Consider the following 19,509-nt stretch of genomic DNA (forward strand, 5'->3'; position numbering starts at 1 on the left):
GTGCCATTCACTTACATTATGTCCGCAAATCATCGGATGGGATGATTTGCGGACACACGGAGCGGCCGTGTGAAAGGACCCTTACTCTTGTCATCGTTGGGAAGAATTACCCTCTTACAGATAGCTAAAAGGAACAATGGTGTCATTGGGAACTTATCTGAGAGACAGAAATTGCCCATTGCTCAAGGAATCCCTAGCAACCTCAGGAGGAACCCTAGGGTTCTACAGGAACCTTGGTTGAGAAACCCTAATCTAGACCAAGGCCTAGGGTGGCACTTTGCTGCCCAAGCTATTAATTTGCATGTCTGTTGCTAATGCTGTCCTTTTGTCGCTGTTCAAGCCTCCCACTGTAAGCTCTTCTCAGCCCAGTGTGCAATGACAGCCATGCAAGGTGTGTAGCTAGGCTGTGGGGCGATACATGTATGCTGGGAAGCTACGCAAGGTATGATCTATGGCCCCTGCTGCTATCTAACAATACCAAATGTGTTGGATAGCGTGTCCCCCGCTATGTGCTGTGATTCCTTCCACTGACCCCCCTACATAACTATTGTGTTCTGTAGTAATGTAGTGACCAGTGGAAGGAACCACAATACGTGGTGGGGGACATGCTGTTTGACACAGCCCAGCATTTATGTCAGCAGTGTCACCGGTATCTCTTTTAGAGATTTGATACACCTGCCAGAAAGGTTCTGCTTCTTTTACCAGCTGCCCATGTTTTATTTTTTCATCGAGGCAACATAGTCACTTTCAAATTCATAGTGGCGAAATTGATCCACTTTATTTTCAGTGCCACCAAACAAACGATATCCCCTTCATGGAAGTCCCCTGTGCTGAAGTTTTAGGAAGATGGGGATGGGAGATATTCCCTATCCCACTCCCATTGTCCCCCACACTTCTTCTTCACCCCTTTCCTTTTCACCTGCAACATTCTTTCTCGCTCTCTCTTTTCTTCTGTTTTCTCAAGCACATTCTTCTCTTCCTTCCTTTATTTTCTTTGAGTAGTATATAGTAAACCTGTACTTTGTAATTACCTTCCACCCTTTACAATCCATCACTTACTATGCATTAATGGGCATACGTGAAAATCTTCCACTTTGGACTAGTGTAACTCCCATGGTTGGAAAGGTGCAGGATTATTTGAAATGCTATAATTTATTTGCTTATGCCCCATACACACGTGCAGATTATCTGAAGACTTTTGTCTGCAGACTTACCTTTTCTATGTAGTGCAAGGGCCTGCCGGATTGCATACAAATTGAAAGTGTTTAGGTTTGACCTCATATTATATGGTTTTGGTAAGTCTGCAGACAAAAGTCTTCAGATAATCTGCACGTGTGTACGGGGCATTATAATGCATATGGTTAATTGGAATGTATTATTTGTGCCTTTCTGTGATCGTCCTGTGCACTTTGAGTTGACACCACAATGTCAAATTGAACATACATACATGTACTTGTCTGCATTACATTTGTGCCTGTTACAGTTAACCCCATCATGCCTAAGCCTTTTTCTGACATTTGTTGCTTGGAAGTTAAAATCAGTATTTTTGGCTAGAAAATTACTTAGACCCCCCCCCCCCCCAATATTATATATTTTTTAGAAGAGACCCTAGAGAATAAAATGGCGATCATTGCCATATTTAATATCACACAGTATTTGCGCAGCGGTCTTTCAAATGCAATTTTTTTTAAAGAAATACACTTTCATTAATTAAAAAAAAAAAAACAGTAAAGTTAGCCCAATTGTTTTTATATTGTGAAAGATGATGTTACGCTGAGTAAATAGATACCTAACATGTCATGCTTTAAAATTGCACACTCGTGGATTAGTGATTACAAATCTCAATAGGCGACCTTGAAGCCGAGGCCACATTTTTGCGTTACGTCAGCGTGAAGGGGTTAAAAAAAAAAACATTTAACAAGAAAATGTGTATGAAAATGTAAAGAGCCCACTCACACTACCCCGACAGCTGTCACACCCTAAACTGCAGTGATTCAGTGTACGGAAGCTGTCTGTACAGGCTGCAATGAGCTGGCGGTAGGGGCTGGTGTGATGTTCGTTTCAGTGCATCACACAGTTCCTTTTTTTTAACTCAACTTTATTTGAAATGTACAAACTGACACTTCATTCATGTCATCGTACAGCAGTGCGGTGCACAGAGCTTCTGTATAGTGACATGTGATCTCATCCTGTGAACTGCGATAAAATGCAGCATATTGCAGCTCACTGCAGTGCAGCTCCTGGTTGAGATGCAGTGTAAAAAGAATACATAGAAAACAGTTGTTTTGTTTGTGTTCTAATTATGACTTAGTGGAAAAATGCAGATCACCGCTATATATATATATATATATATATATATATATATATATATATATATATACACTGTATACTGTATGTGAACTGGCCCTAAAGATGTATTTTTCTTTTGTGAATGCTTGTTTGGGGCACAAATGGTCCTATAGCATGATATAATATGGTACTGACTGAGCTTCGGTGAACATGTTCCTGGTGGACTGTACAGTACTGATTGTGTGCAGTAGACATGTTTCTGGCAGTCAGTACAGTAATAATTGTGTCTCCGCAGGGGGTTCTGGTTGTTTCAGTACAGTACTTAAGTTATCTCTGTGGACATGTTACTGGTTGGGGTTCGGTTAAAGCAGAACTTCATCAAAAATAGGGAAGTTACAGTTTATGTCCTCCTCTAACACTTTTGGACGTTTTTATTTTTTGGAGGGTGGGTGGGTACCTAGTTTTGGTAGGTACCTGCTCCCACTTCCAGTCGGATTGCCTAGGTGATTCCACTAGAGGTTCGGTACCCCACCCCCTGCCCACAGCCCTCTGGGACATGTCACAGGTCTCAGCAGACTGTGGAACCATCCGCAGAGTGGCTCGTGCATGCGCAGTGTGAGGAAGGCTCTGAAGCTGCAAGGAGTCATAGCTGGCTGCCCACACTGAACATGCCAATGCCGGGAACCTAAAGACCGGCGAAGAACCGGCCCGGGTGAGGACGGTGGTGAATCCCTGGACTGGTAAGTGTCCTTTTATTAATAATGAGCAGCTACTGTATTTGTGGCTGTTGACTTTCATTTTATTTTATTTTTTTAAAAATGATGGAGAACCTCTTTAATATCATTTTCATTCAACTTTTGTAAGTATGATCATTTTCTTGCTAAATAAAATTGCTAATGTTATAAATCTTATTAAGTTAGTTTTGGTTCTGTGTGTATTTTTAGGGATGGGGGTTTGGGGCTTCACAAGGCCCATCCATGTCTTTATGGACCTTGCTTTGTGCACTGGTCCAAATAATTTGGTAGAGGTGGGATTATGGCGTGGGGTTGTTTTTTTAGGGGTTGGGCTTGGCCCCTTAGTTCCAGTGAAGGGAATTCTTAAGTCGTCTTAAGAGATTTTGGACAATTTCATGCTCCCAACTTTGTGGGAACAGTTTAGGGATGGCCCCTTCCTGTTCCAACATGACTGCGCACCAGTGCACAAAGCAAGGTCCATAAAGACATGGATGGGCGAGTTGAAAAAGGTCCCTTCCTGTTCCAACATGACAGTGCACAAAGCAAGGTCCATAAAGACATGGATGAGTGAGTTTGTGGTGGAGGAACTTGACTGGCCTGCAACCCGGACTTGAACCCGATGAATTAGAGTGCACGCTGCGAGCCAGGCCTTCTCACCCAACATCAGTGCCTGACCTTACAAATGCGCTTCTGGAAGAATTCTCAAACATTCCCATAGACACACTCCTAAACGTTGTGGACAGCCTTCCCAGAAGAGTTGAAGCTGTTATAGCAGCAAAGGGTGGGCCATCTCAATATTGAACCCTACGGACTAAGACTGGGATGCCATTAAAGTTCATGTGTGTTTAAAGGCAGGCGTCCCAATACTTTTGGTAATATAGTGTATATACACACACTGTAAAGTCTAAGTTCACCTTTGGCACACCATTTTCAGTACCATGCAGACAAGGGGGGCCCAGTAGGTTAAAACAAAATGGATTAGCTTTTAAAAATATTGATGACTTTACCTTTAATCCATGTTCTGTCCCCCTGAAGCCTGCCAGAAATACCCTCTTCTTAGTTTGAATTCCCATCCTGGCTGGTTTTCCAGGAACTAACCAAGTGCAAGGCTTTGAACAACTGCTGCTCAAGTCAATGAAGCCTAAGGGTTCTGTACTGCAACCCTGTTTTGTTAGCAAAGCTTCAGTGGTGTACAACAGAGTAAGGCATAGTTTATTTTTCAACCAAGTATATCATATAAAATATGACATTAAAATAATACCATGTGGATGGTTATTTTAATTTACAATATAAACACTTACAACCAGGTCCCATATCCATAATGGAGAACTCCTTTAAAAGTTGCGCTAACATTTTTGATGATGATGTCCACTGCCTCATCACTTTTCAGCTCCACTTCACTGTTCTCAATGGACAGATCGTTGACCTGGATACTGGATCAAATGGAGATCAGTCAGTATTAGACACGCACATTATACACGACTATCACAATCAGTCATAGCCATTGCTAAGCCAACACTTAAAAAAGGGCAAACGCTGTTTTTAAAAGATGTTCTTGTGACCTTCAGATTGAAAGAAATAGCCCATCACAAAATGAGATCGCTATTGGTGTAGAACTTTCCCCGTGCCCAAGACAGAATGTGTATATAAGAAATTAGCTGAAAGATGAACAAACAATTTAACCTTTTCGCTGCCAGAGCCATTTTTTGCATTTTTTTCCACACATTTAAAAAATAATTTTAGGCCTGAAGATTGCACAAAACGCTCAAGCATTATATATTTTCTGACTGAAGACACCCTAGAGAATAAAATAGTGGTAGTAGTAGTGATAGTTCCAATTTATTATGTCACAGGATATTACCACAAGGGTCTAGGAAACACAAAATTTCATTAAAAAACACACTAAAGTGAATTTTAGGGCAAACAAACATTTTTGGAAAATATAAAAGACGCAGTTGCACAGTGAAATAGAATACCCAACATGTCAAACCTTAAATTTCTGTGCACCCGTGAAATGGCAACAAACTTCAGTGCCCTACATTTTCTATATGCGATGCTTCAAAAGCCGTGGTACAGAGAAGATCTGGTGCTAGAATTATTGCTCTCACTCCGGCGTGCGTGGCAATTTGTAACATGTGTATCGCAAAATAAATTTTCACACGTAGGCACCCTCAAAGCATGCATTTACTCTCATATGTGCCTATATGTGGGGGTGGGGGGCTTTTATTTTCTTGGGTGTAATTTCATTTTTTTGCAGTCACATAGTGGACAAAAAGTCCCTTATGTAATAATTTTTAGGTGGCAGGTTCTCTTTAATGAGATATGCAGGGTCTAAAAGACACTGGATGTCTCCTGTGGACTCCATTGAATGTTTTGCAGTGCAGATTGAATTGCAAAACTTTGCTTCTCGGCTAAGCTAGCTGGGGACACCGAGAGGCTGACCCTGAAGTGATGTCATAGACGATGCTTTCCAGGTCACAGCAAGAAGGGGATGAGAGCAGACGTGTGTCAACTCTTTTCCCTTCCCTCCTCCCGCTAGCACTTGCCATGTCGGTCCCGGGCCCAAAGATAGGCAAGCTGAGCCCGAAATCACATGGCGGGGGGCTCATGCGTGTGGGGAGGGGGGGGCGTTGGTACTGGGGGTGTGTGTGTGTGTAAGCAAGGAGGAGCAGGAGTCTGCCTGTCAGTTTTACACACAATCCCAGTGGCTGCAGTCACCGGATTGTGTGTAAGACCCCCCGCTGTCAGGTCTGTACAAGGTACGGACCTGGCAGTGAAAGGAAATCCACTGAGCATGGCCACATAAAATAATTCAATTATTAGTGATCCAAATGAAACTTGCAGTGCTGCTTTAAGCAGAGACAGAGATCTCCCCACTGGTTGCAGTGAAGGGAGCTGGCATCGGGGCACCGTTCAGAGGTGTAAGAGCATTATCAAAGAGAAGAAAGGGCACCACTCACCAACCCAGCGCATTAGTATGTAGATAAATGTGGCCTCAGCCAGCGTCGCTTCAGCCATCTCCCTCTGACATGTTTCGCCCTGCCCACCAGGGGTTGGTGACCAAGTCCTGGTGAGTGGGACGAAACATGTCAGGGGACATGGCTGGAGAGACACTGGCTGGGGCCACATTCATCAACTCAATTATTAGTTTACAAATCTATAAATATTTCTGTGAAAAGCCTTTAGGTGTGTTGTCCCCTAGCCTACACTGGGATCCACTATGGAAAGCTTGCATTCTCTTCCTGCATGTCACAGATAAGTTTACAGTACCTGAATCCATTGTACAGGATGTCATTAAAATTACTTGTTGTCATTTTTATTTTCAGCCACTAGATGTCAGTGCATATCACTTAACAGACACGTTTAGGGAAATAAACCCTGCTTCCATTTAGCTGCAACAATGTATCTTTTATATTTCCAGGAGTTAAGAAAAAGACAAACAAAGAGCTAATAGGCATTTTTTTCATCTTGGATAGAGTAAGGGAGGGTTATAACCACTGTCTGATTTTTTTTTGTCATCTGTGTTCAATTGCGGAGATTTCACTTAAATTCCTGTCCCATAGCCAAACAGGAAGTGGAAATCCCTGCAAATTAAGGGAATTCTTTGGGGACCCCCAGGTCACCAGAATTAGTGCCCCCCCCCCCCTCCCCATTGGAAGATTTCCCACTATTAATTTTCTGGGGACAACCCAAAATGTTGTGTTTTCTTTTACTTTCACTTTCAATGATAATGGTAAACAGGACAAATAGAGAGGGTGATTCTTCTTAAGGGGGGCACAGACAAAAATAAAAACTGACAAGCATTCTAATCTCTCTTCACTCTATCCAAAACAAAAAAAAAAAAAAAAAAAAGTTTTGCCTTTAGTTACACTTTTTTATTTCTTTTCTTTTTTTATAATTTTGTTTGGTAAGAGTCCATTTTATTTCCACATGGTGTGTTTAAATTCAGTCTTTCCACAGGCTTTGGAAGGATTTCATCCCTTTCACTATGAACTTTATTGAACTATGAACATTCACTGTCCTTTGTTTTTATTTTATGTATACACCTACATTGGCGCTGCCTCTTTATCTCTCTATGTTACATTGGTGTATAATTTTGCCATTATTGTGCTGACTGCCTTTGTTTTTAGGTTTATGAAATTTTGTTCTGAGCGCAGATATATTGTTCTGTTTTAATTGTTGTTAAGTACCCTCCAATTTTGCACTTGCACAATGATGGTGTTCAAAATCAGTAGCATATGTTTTTTTTGAAAATACTTTTTATTAGTTTTGAAAATAGAACAACATACAAAACAGAGCCGTTGGGCATTCCCTGGCTCAACATCAAAAAACATTAAGGCTCCGTTCACATCTAGGCGTTTTTGGGGAGTTTTTCTGCTCTAGGATCAGCTCTCAAAACGCCCAACAAGACAAATCCTATTCATTTCAATGGCCCCTGTTCACATCTGAGCGTTTTGACGCTGTAAGCAAAACGCCCAACGCTCAAAAAAGTACATGAGCTTCTTTTTGGGCAGATTACAGGCGTTTTCCATTGGTATCTATTCAATCAAAAAACGCCTGCACAAAAAACGCCTGTAAATCGTGGTAAAATCGCGGTAGAAAACGCGCGAAAAAAGCTACGCTCAGGTGTGAATGTAGCCAAAAAGAAAACGAAAAGGTAAATAAAATAAAAAACACAACAACAAAAAAATAGCAAAAACAACCCCAAACAAGGCTGCACCCAGCTGCTACTACGAAAAGGGTGTAGAACTCTCAAGGATCCCGAGAGCAGGAACAAGCCACTCACTGTGGGAAAATCCAGAAGTCCAGGAGGATGACAAGAGTCAATAGTCCACTCTCAGTACAGTTCTTAGCGAAAGCCCAGGCAAGTAGTACTAGAAGCATACCAGGTCACGTGGAAATCCCTTGATGAGACAGCATGTGGAAACAAAAAGGAAAAGGCGAGAAAAAAAAAAGAAAAAGAAACCAGGATGGTCGAACAAACCCATCCAAACTCAGATCCCAGAACTCTGAATGCCAAACAAGATCCCACAGGAAAACATGGGAGAAACACAAGTTCATCCAGGTTTGTCTCTGTGCGTGAATTCCATCAGTGTAGAAGGAGTTCAACTCAAATTACGTAGAGTAGGGTGCTCGTAACTGTACTTTAACTGCCTTTAGCTGAGTGTGATGAAGAAGGCATCTCCGAACAACTCTATATCCAAATCAAAGAACGACTCCACAAACCAAAACACATCAGTAGGGATTAAGAGTGCGAGGAGTAGGAGGTAAGTGTTGCTCATCTCTGTCGAGCCAGGTGGCAGCCATCTTAGGATTTTCAAAGAACAGTGTTTCTCCCCTGGCAACCATGCAGAGCTTAGCAGGGTAAAGCATGATGTATTGGATCTGAAGATTGCAAAGGCACCTTTTGACTTCTGCAAACTGTGCTATTTGTTTTTGGACTTCAACAGAATAGTCTGGGAAGAAAGAGACTTTAGATCTGTTCACATCAACATTACCCTTGGTGTGGGCTAAAGAAAGGATCTTGTCTCTGTCTCTGTAGTGGAGATAAATGGCCGTGGCATATTGGATGGAGGCAGGGGTCTAGCCGGGATTCTGTGTGCCCTTTCCACGGCAAAGAAAGGGGTCAAATTTTTCTTATCAAATGTATCCAGCAACCATTGCTCAATAAACTCGATGGGGTTCCTCCCTAACAGGTGCTTACTGTTATGTAAGTAAGTATGAGGACATTGTTTCTTCTGAGTCTATTTTCAAGATCATCAATGCAATTAGCGTGGTGGTTAATTTGCAGACCCACTACTTTGAGATCATGCTGGATGGGTCCCATCTCATCCTCTATATTGCTCACTCAGCCTTCCAAGGCAGATGTGTGATCCGGCAGTTTCCGCATTTCATGTCTCATGATACTGACATCCTCTCTAAGGTGGTGGAACTGAGTGGACAGGGAAGCCAGAGTGTGATTACAGTTCTGAACAGCCATAAACACATCTTTTAGGATCGGTTCCTCTGTGGGGCCAGGTAAAGAGAGCTGACTAGACGCAGGCCTGTTCTTCCTCCCCCCTCCCTCAGCCTCCATCCACTCCACCATGTCATCTCCCTCTTACCTCACTTGATGACAAAGCCGTCCTTCTCCCAGTGTCCACAGTCTCTGATGCTGCCGATGTCAACCCTCTGGTAGATGCATAGAGAATCGGAGTAACACTCCAGGCAAAGCACTCCAGCCGTTCTGTAGCATCTCTTCCTCTGTCCTTGGTCAGGGGATGGGGTGGGGCCGGTTCAGCGCCATCTTGAGGGCCTGGATCTGACACCACTCCGAGATCTTTCAGCCACTTAGCCATTGCCCTGGTGAGTGGGTGATGCTGCAGTGTCCTTCCCACTGGTGTTCTGCTCTCGAAAAAGACGTTTGTGGGCGAGAATAGCGCCGGGAGATGCCTCTTTTGCTGGGTATTATGCTAGTCTTCAGGGGGAACACAGGAGAGCACATCCTATCACATGCTAAGCCTAGCCACACCACTTGGGTACCATCTATGTTAGTCTTTCACTTTTCAGATGGATCCGATTACCAAGCCTCTTGGTCCTGCAGAATCTATATCTGGGACCATAGCATAACCTTTAAAATATGGAGAGCTTCCCCAATCATGACCATCACCTTTAAGACAGTGGCAAAAAAAACTTAGGTACTTCCTGTATGGGAGGGGTTATATAGAGGGGGACTTCCTGTCTTTTTGGTTTGCCTGTGTCTATTCACCTATAGGTGGCGTATAACCCAGATAGTAATTATTATGGCTGCTCTGTGTTCCGTGATGTATGATAAAGAAAAGGCAGGCTTCACATACATACATCCTTAGGAGCTCTTTTACGTGAGCCTATCTGCTGACTTGCGATTTGTGGTGGATCGTGTAATCAGCAGCGGCTGGTCCACCCCACCCCAATGGGGGCAGCTGTTGTTTGTCCACATTCACCCCTTTGAGGCGAAGTATCACTTGCCAAAGACAACATTCCTGTTTTTTCTTTTGCAGTCCACGGCAATGTGTATGGGACTGTCCAGCGGCCATAGTCTGGTTTTGACATGTGGGCGAGTTACAAATTTGTCTTAACCACTATTTTTTGCCACCTGACAGCACTCATGTGAAAGGGGCCTAAAAAGGTACCAAGGTACCAATCATTGGCACACTAGTCTGGAACACCTAATTCTATTCCATATGACAAACCTTCATTTTCATTATGTATCATTTATTGAAGTATATCACCTTTTTCTGTAGGCACTAGCTAAATGAAGATCTAATGTTTGTCTATTAAAATATATTGAAAGTGTCAATCATTTTGAAGGGTTGCACTTACAGTACTTTTTCATAAGGCTGTATGTGGAATTGAAAGTCATTACCCCTGGTGTCCTTACTTGGTTAGACCATAGTTGACTCCCCCAAGGAATGTGACAGCCTTCTCTCCGGTGATGTTTGGGAACGTCGCATGTCTGAAAGCAGCCTGGATTACTTCTGTAGTCTTCTCATTCACTAAAAACACAAGAATGTGGAAGTGTTCCAAATAAGAAATTGTTATTTAAAATATTTTAGATGGCACCTTATAACTCACTTAAAGTAATTGTAAAGGATATAATTTTTTTTTTTTTTTATAAAAACGTCTCATACTTACCTGCTCTGTGCAGTGGTAAAAAGGTACCCCAAAAGGTAACCTTATCCTGAAACCAGAAACCTAACACTTAACCTACCCAATAGTACACCCTAAACCTTAAAGGGAAAGAACAGTTTTATACATATATATATATATCTATATATATAATGTATTTATTAAGTTCTGAACCTAAATATACATATATATATATGTATATATATATATCTATATATATAATGTATGTATTAAGTTCTGAACCTGAAAATACAATTATTTAGGCGAGTTCCACAGCTTGTCCTCCTCCCTCTCTGCTCTGTATTGCTCGCTATAGACTTTCTGTTTAGAAGAGACAGTCTGAAAGCAAACAATGTTGATTGTCTTGGTGCTGATAGCAGGAAGTGTGCTGCAAGGCCAAGAAGGAAATAACACATGTGTGGTGGTTAAGAGGGGTGCAGGCAATCCTCCTATAGTGCCTGAGGCCCCATCGGTCCAACAGGGGTGAACCCAAGCCCAGCAAGGACTGTCTGCGTCTCTCTCCTCTTCCTCGGTTCAGTGGGTCCCCTTTCAGTCTCATGTATATAAGCTCCCTGTCTGTAGCCCTCAGGTGGAGGGGGAGCTGGCGGGTGCTCATTCAGAGCTAAGCATCTTTTCCCTGGACAGGTGGAGGTGTCGGGCAAGGTCAGGGTTGTGGCCACCTCTTCCCCTCCTCACACACATGGCTGCTGCACTCTGGCTGTTGCAGCTGCTGCAAATGTGGTGACATTGAGGAGAGATGGCAGCTGGGCTTCTACCTCCAGCCATAAGGTAAGAGGCTTATAGTCTCAATTCCCTTGTTCCGTCATTACAAACTGCATTTTAGGGCCAACTTTAGAGCTAATGAAAAGAGAAGTATGGGGTTTCTCTTTTTTTCCCCAATCATACTTACCTAGGTGAATGCAGTATTGGTCTCCTGGCGCCTCTGCACTGAGAACCTGAGTGATCAAACACTGCCGATCACTCGGTTCTGACAGTTGCCCGGGGCAGAGAGCTACTGACTGCCGCCTCCTCGCTCATTGGAGTGCTGGGCTGTAGAGGGGTGGGGAGCAGCCGACTCAGGCTCTCAGGGCTCGCTGAGAGGATGTGCGGGGTGTCGGTCCAGGCACCTAGCGGATTCCAACTTCCTTTGTTGTGATGACGCAGTGCCTGGACCGACTTAAGTGACGTCAGCATAGAACGGACTTCAGCCTGCTCTTTGCTGAAAACGGTTCACTCCTGTAATCAATAGGATATATACAGCCAAACAGGGCAAGACTGTCCTATCAGGATACCAGGAAATTTCCTGCCCTGGGGCTGCTTGAATGGCAGTGGCACCCGTAAAAAAGTGGTTGCGGCTGGCCCAACATGTAAATAGCCTATCCTGTACCATGCCCACAGCCTCTGCATCTCCTGTACCATTAGGGTTGCCACCTCATCCCTTTAAACCAGGACACATATGAATGACACAGGTTCTGAAGCTAATATAATGCAAATAGGACACTAAATGAGTTTAACCACTTAAGCCCCGGAAGATTTTACCCCCTTCCTGACCAGGGCCTATTTTGCGATTCGGCACTGCGTGATTTTAACGGACAATTGCGCGGTCGTGCGATGCTGTACCTAAACGAATTTGACGTCCTTTTTTTCCCACAAACAGAGCTTTCTTTTGGTGGTATTTGATCACCTGGGCGATTTTTTGATCATGCGCTATAAACAAAAAAAAGCGTAAATTTTGCAAAAATAATATTTTTTACATTTTTTTATATGAAATTCCCCCAAAAAAATGTAAAAATCAAAATTTTTTAACATTTTATGCCAATTTGTTTTATGCTACCTGTGTTTGGTAAAAAAAAATAGCAAAAAGCGTATTTTGATTGGTTTGCGCAAAAGTTATTGTGTTTACTAACTAAGGGAAAGATTTTTGTCATGTTTGTTGTTTTTTTTTTTTAACAAGTAATGGCGGCGATCTGCGATTTTTTTTGCGGGACTGCGACATTGGGGCGGACAGATCGGACCCTTGACTGACATTTTTGACACTTTTGGGGTTACCAGTGACATTACTGCAGTAATCAGTGCTATACATATGCACTGTTACTGTAAAAATGACACTGGCAGGGAAGGAGTTAACTTTATTGGAGAGGGAGGGGTTAAGTGTGTCCCTAGGGGCGTGTTTCTAACTGTGATTGGCTGTGGCTACTAGTGTAAGAACAGAGATCAACGGTCCTACATAGTAGAACCGTGTGATCTCCATTCTTACACAGGGAAGAATGACAGGTGGCTTTGTTTACATTAGCCGCCTGCCTTTCTTCTGGTGTAACGGACGATCGCGAGTGCCTGGCGGACATCGGGTCCACCTGGCACGTGCGCGGGGGGGGCCCGTGACCGCGCGGGAGCGTGCCTCCGGCGGCGCGCGCTCGCTCCCTAGAGCCTCACAGGCTAGCGACGTAGTCCTACGTCGCTTTGCCTGTGAGGGGCTGACCACCGCAGTAAATAGTCGTGCGGCGGTCGGCAAGCGGTTAATTACCACATTATTCAGCCACAGAACCTGTGTAATTAATGTGTGCCCTGGTTTAACCACTTCAGCTCTGGAAGGTTTTACCCGCTTCACCTCCCTGGCGGTATTCCCGAGTGTGGCTCGGGGTAAAATTTCAGAGCCATTAGCGGTAACCCCCGAGCCACACTCGGGGTACCGCCAGGGAGAAGTCGCTGGATCCTGGAAGAGGTTACTTACCTTGTCCCCAGGATCCTGCGATGTATTCCGGCAGTGTACGGCGGCCGGATCTTCCGCCTGATGCTGTGTGCCCCGGCTTCCATTCCCTGCGATCGTCGCGTCGCAAGGGGGTGGAACCGGCGGCAAATTCAAAAAGTAAAACACACAAACACTGATATATTGTAATCCTTTTGGATTATATTACTAAATAAAATAAATTGACCTTAGTTTGCCCCCCAGTGCCCTTGCCTGCAGTTTTACTGTATTTTTTATATATATACTTATTTATAGTTATTTATTATATTATAATTAATAATTTTGTGTTTCAAACTTTACCATACCCGAGATGTTATAAAGAAGAACGCACAGTAAAAAAAAAAACATATTTTTTACTTTCTGCTATAAAACATTCCCAATAAAAAATTTAAAAAATACATGTTTTTTTTTTTCAATTTAGGCCAATTTGTATTCTGCTACATATTTTTGGTAAAAAAAAATCCCAAAAAGCGTATTTTAATTGGTTTGGCAAAAGTTATAGCGTTTACAAACTATGGGATAGATTTTTGGAATTTTTATTTATTTTTTTGTTTTTATTAGTAATGGCGGCGATCACATTTTTTAGCGGGACTGCAACATTGCGGTGGACAGATTGGGCCCCTAATTAACAATTTTGACACTTTTTGGGGACCAGTGACATTAACACAGCAATCAGTGCTAAATATTATGCACTGTTACTGTATAAATGACACTGGCAGGGAAGGGGTTACTCTGGGGGTGATCAAAGGGGTTAATGTATGCCTAGCTGTGCTTACTAACTGTATATGGGAAGGTTCTGTGACATGCACAGAGAGATCGAAGTTTCAACTTAGCCAAAACTCTTGATCTCTCCCTGCCTGTCTCACAGAAGACTCACCTGCTTTGTTTACATAAGCAGCCGGGTCTTCTGTCAGTTTATCTGACAATCACGGGAGGAAGGCGGAGATCGCCGCCGCTCCTCCCGCGGCCCGCCTCCTGTTGTGTAGTACTATGTGATTTTTCGCAGCCGAGCCGCCCTGCCGCAGTAATACTACGGTGGGCGGTCGGCAAGAGGTTAAAGGGATGAGGTGGCAACCCTATGTACCATTAACATGCCCGCAGCCTCTGCACCTCCTGTACAAGCCAGCAGCCTCTGACATCTCCTGTACCATATCCGCAGCCTCTGCATCTCCTGTACCATGTGCGTAGCCTCTGTATCACCTGTACCTGGCCCGCAGCCTCTGCATCTCCTGTACCATGCCCGCAGCCTCTGCATCTCCTGTACCATGTCCACACAGCCTCTGACATCTCCTGTACCATGTCCACAGCCCCTGCATCTCCTGTACCATGTGCAAAGCCTCTGCATCTCTTGTATCATGCCCGTACCCTCTGACATCTCCTGTACCATAAAACAACAATATCTCTCCTGCGCTCAAGTGGTATGCGGGAAGGTGAATCTTCTAGGTGGTTTTATGACACAAAAGAAGTGGTCTTGCTGCCCCCCTCAGGACCAAGGGTATCCAAAAGGCACTACAAGAAAACAACAAGAGAAGGGCGCACCGACCTTGTGCATTACCACTTAAAAGTTTATTAAAATCAAAGAAGGGTAGCGTACAATATACTCACAAACGTAGCATATGAACAAGCATATAGGAAATGGGCACCGCTCGCTTCCAGGACACTTCTTTACTGCTGGATAGCGTGATGGCGTCCTCAAAACCTGATGATGTCGTTTACGCGTTTCGAGGGAGGACCCTCTTCCTCAGAGCCAAAATCGCCACTGACCCACCATGCACTCCTAGGAAGTTATATAGCCAGTGGCCACCGCCCACACCACCCCGACCCCGCCCTGGGAGGGGCAAAAGGTCAGGGACAGGTGTAGGAGAAAACAAACTGGGGTGTGTGTGTCCCAATGGTCAGGTGCATGCAATAAATGATGTTCATAATATCGCAGTAGCACTGAGTGCAAAACAACCAAGCATCCATACAAAACTTTTTGGGCCATTACCACCATCATGCTATCCTTGGTTGTTTTGCACTCAGTGCTACTGCGATATGAACATCATTTATTGCATGCACCTGACCATTGGGACACGCACCCCAGTTTGTTTTCTCCTACACCTGTCCCTGACCTTTTGCCCCTCCCAGGGCGGAATCGGGGTGGCCACTGGCTATATAACTTTTTTTTAATAAACTTTTAAGTGGTAATGCACAAGGTAGGTGCGCCCTTCTCTTGTTGTTTTCTTATCTCCTGTACCATGTCTGAAGCCTCTGCATCTCTTGTACCATGCCTGCAGCCTCTGCATCTCCTGTACAATGTCCGCTGCCTCTGCATCTTCTGTACCATGCCCCCAGCACTGCATCTCCTGTACCATACCCCCAACCTCTGCATCTCCTGTACCATGTCCACACAGCCTCTGCATCTCCTGTACCATGCCTTCAGCCTTTGACATCTCCTGTACTATACCCGCAGCCTCTGGCATCTCCTATACCATGTCCACAGCCCCTGCATCTCCTGTACCATGCCCACAGCCTCTGCATCTCCTGTACCATGTACGCAGCCTCTGCATCTCCTGTACCATGTCCGCAGCCTCTGCATCTCCTGTACCATGCCCGCAGCCCCTGTACCTCCTGTACCATGCCCACAGCCTCTGCATCTCCTGTACCATGCCCCCAGCCTCTAACATCCCCTGTACCATACCCGCAGCCTCTGGCATCTCCAATACCATGTCCGCAGCCCCTGCATCTCCTGTACCATGCCGGCAGCCTCTGCATCTCCTGTACCATGCCCGAAGCCTCTGCATCTCCTGTACCATGTCTGCACAGCCTATGACATCTCCTATACCTTGCCTGCAACCTCTGCTTCTCCTGTACCATGTCTGCACAGCCTATGACATCTCCTATACCATGGTCGCAGCCTCTCACATCTCATGTACCATGTCCACAGCCTCTAACATGTCCTCCTGTACCATGCCCACAGCCCCTGCATCTTCTGTACCATGCCCACAGCCCCTGCATCTCCTACCATGTCCACAGCCTCTGACATGTCCTCTTGTACCTTGTCCACACAGCCTATGACCACCTCCTGTACCATGTCTGCACTTTTAACCGGAATTTGCTCTTATATACAGTTGTGCTCATAAATTTACATGCCTTGGCAGAATTTATGATTTCTTGGCCATTTTTTCAACAATATGAATGATAACACAAAAACTTTTCTTTCATTCATGGTTAGTGTTTGGCCATTTATTATCAATCAACTGTGTTTACTCTTTTTAAATCATAAAGAACCTACCTAAATTACCCTGATCAAAAGTTTACATACCCTGGTGATTTGGGCCTGATAACATGCACACAAGTTGACACAAAGGGGTTTGAATGGCTATTAAAGGTAACCATCCTCACATGTGATCTGTTTTCTTGTAATTAGAGTGTGTGTTTAAAAGGTCAATGAGTTTCTGGACTCCTGAAAGACCCTTGCATCTTTCATCCAGTGCTGCACTGACGTTTCTGGATTCTTAGTCATAGGGAAAGCAAAAGAATTGTCAAAGGATCTACGGGAAAAGGTAGTTGAACTGTATAAAACAGGAAAGGGATATAAAAAGATATCCAAGGAATTGAGAATGGCAATCAGCAGTGTTCAAACTCTAATCAAGAAGTGGAAAATGAGGGGTTCTGTTGAAACCAAACCACAGACAGGTAGACCACCTAAAATTTCAGCCACAACTGCCAGGAAAATTGCTCGGGATACAAAGAAAAACCCACAAATAACTTTAGGTGAAATACAGGACTCTCTGAAAACATGTGGTGTGGCTGTTTCAAGATGCACAATAAGGAGGCACTTGAAGAAAGATGGGCTGCATGGTCGAGTCGCCAGAAGAAAGCCATTAATACGCAAATGCCACAAAGTATCCCACTTACAATACGCCAAACAGCACAAAGACAAGCCTCAAACCTTCTGGCACAAAGTCATTTGGAGTGATGAGACCAAAATTTAGCTTTTTGGCCACAACCATAAACGCCAACCATAAATTTGGAGAGGAGCCAACAAGGCCTATGATGAAAGGTACACCATTCCTACTGTGAAACACGGAGGTGGATCGCTGATGTTTTGGGGATGTGTGAGCTACAAAGGATCAGGAAATCTGGTCAGAATTAATGGCAAGATGAATGCAGTATGTTATCAAAGTACTGGTGGAAAATTTGCATTCATCAGCCTGGAAGCTGCACATGGGACGTCCTTGGACTTCCAACATGACAATGATCCTAAACACAAGGCCAAGTCAACCTGTCATTGACTACAGCAGAATAAAGTGAAGGTTCTGGAGTGGCCATCTCAGTCTCCTGACCATAATATCATTGAGCCACTCTGGGGAGATCTCAAACGTGCAGTTCATGAAAGACAGCCCAAGAATTTACAGGAACTGGGGGCTTTTTGCCAGGAAGAATGGGCAGCTTTACCATCTGAGAAGATAAAGAGCCTCATCCACAAATAACACAAAAGACTTCAAGCTGTCATCGATAATAAAGGGGGAAATACGCAGTATCAGGAGCGGACTGACCATTCGTGCATATCGGGCACCGCCCGAGGGCCCAGGGCCAGTAGGGGGCCCGTCTCTGACTGTTGCCAAACACCCGGAGCAGACACATGGTTAGAGAGCTCTGCTGCCTGTCAGCATATACCGCCCGCTGCATATTGCTGACTCCTCTCTCTCCAGCATTACTACTGGAAGAGCCGTGAGTACACCCGCTCTCACACTGATCCAGCCTGTCACTGTCTCTTCTAGCCTTGCAGCCGCAGCACAGATGCCTCTGTGATCCTTCCAGTGCTCCCCCTCCCCTCCCTTTGATTAATGAAGAAGTTGAAGTACACTCCAGCCAGCTACTATCTTTTCTGGTCTCCCGGCCACTGCAGGATGCCTTTGATCCTTCCCATGCTCTCCCCCCTCCTCTTCTCATGCTTGATAACAGAGGTCACTGAACTGGTTCCTTATCAGCCTTACAGCTAGCAAACCTCCTGTCCCTGCATTCTCTGCTAGCCTTGTGCTGTGAATCTCCCTGAGCTTCCTCAAACACCACAATAGGAGAGGGGGCACATGAAGAGCACCTGTCTTGCTCAGCAGTATCCTGGCCTGTCATAACAAATTCTGGCCCTGCTACCCGCACTCTGCTGCACTTGCAATTTCTGTGGGCAAGACAAAAGGGAAACAAGCGCAAATACAGCTGGCTCCCTTGCTGGCCTGGCTGCCCCGCGCTCACAACTCACAAGTAGCTGGCACTGAAACACTTTAGGAAAAGAAAAATCCTTCTTGGTGACTCTGAACTGTGCATGCGCAGTCTGGAGCCAGCCAATTAGAGAACTGCTGTGCTCAGCCCCAGATCAGGCAGTGGGATAAGGCTTAACCACTTTACCACCGGAGGATTTTGCTGTCTTACGTCCAGGCCACTTTTTGCGATTCGGCACTGTGCGAATTTAACTGACAATTGCGCGGTTGTGCGATGCCGTACCCAAACGAAATTTATGTCCTTTTTTTCCCACAAACAGAGCTTTCTTTTGGTGGTATTTGATCACCTGTGCGATTTTTACTTTTTGCGCTATAAACAAAAAAAAAAGCGTAAATTTTGAAAAAATAACAATATTTTCCCCCCCCAAAAAAAATGTAAAAATCAAAAATGTTTTAAATTTTTGGCCAATTTGTTTTCTGCTACCTATGTTTGGTAAAAAAAATCACAATAAGCGTATTTTGATTGGTTTGCGCAAAAGTTATTGCGTTTACTAACTAAGGGAAAGATTTCTGTCATTTTTGGTGTTTTTTTTTTTAACGAGTAATGGCGGCTATCTGCGATTTTTTTTGCGGGACTGCGACATTGCGGCGGACAGATCGGACCCTTGACTGACATTTTTGACACTTTTGGGGGTACCAGTGATATTACTACAGTAATCAGTGCTATAAATATGCACTGTTACTGTAAAAATGACACTGGCAGGGAAGGGGTTAATTTTATTGGAGAGGGAGGGGTTAATGTATGCCTGGTGCTTACTAACATGTGTGGGGGGAGGTGACTGAGTGACACAGGGACAGATCGCATGTTCAGCTATGCTGAACCCTGCAA

The 19,509-nt window shown here is 44.3% G+C and overlaps 1 protein-coding gene and 1 long non-coding RNA gene across 2 annotated transcripts in view; one reads left to right on the forward strand and one right to left on the reverse strand.

The window, feature by feature from the left end:
* The window catches only part of LOC309565261, a 643,481-nt gene that overhangs the window by 44,613 nt on the left and 579,359 nt on the right, over window positions 1-19,509 (forward strand). The gene's annotated exons all lie outside the window — the stretch shown is intronic.
* CETP (cholesteryl ester transfer protein) overlaps window positions 1-19,509 on the reverse strand; it is a 67,904-nt gene that overhangs the window by 41,738 nt on the left and 6,657 nt on the right. Inside the window, exons 2-3 of the mRNA XM_082270143.1 lie at window positions 10,423-10,537; window positions 4,325-4,456 (exon numbers count right to left, since the gene is read on the reverse strand). Coding sequence (XP_082126269.1) covers window positions 4,325-4,456; window positions 10,423-10,537 — 247 coding nt within the window. The remainder of the gene's footprint in view (window positions 1-4,324; window positions 4,457-10,422; window positions 10,538-19,509) is intronic.

The sequence above is a fragment of the Pelophylax lessonae genome (genome assembly GCF_965119305.1).
Source record: "Pelophylax lessonae genome assembly, chromosome: 10".
Classification (NCBI taxonomy): Eukaryota; Metazoa; Chordata; class Amphibia; order Anura; family Ranidae; genus Pelophylax; species Pelophylax lessonae.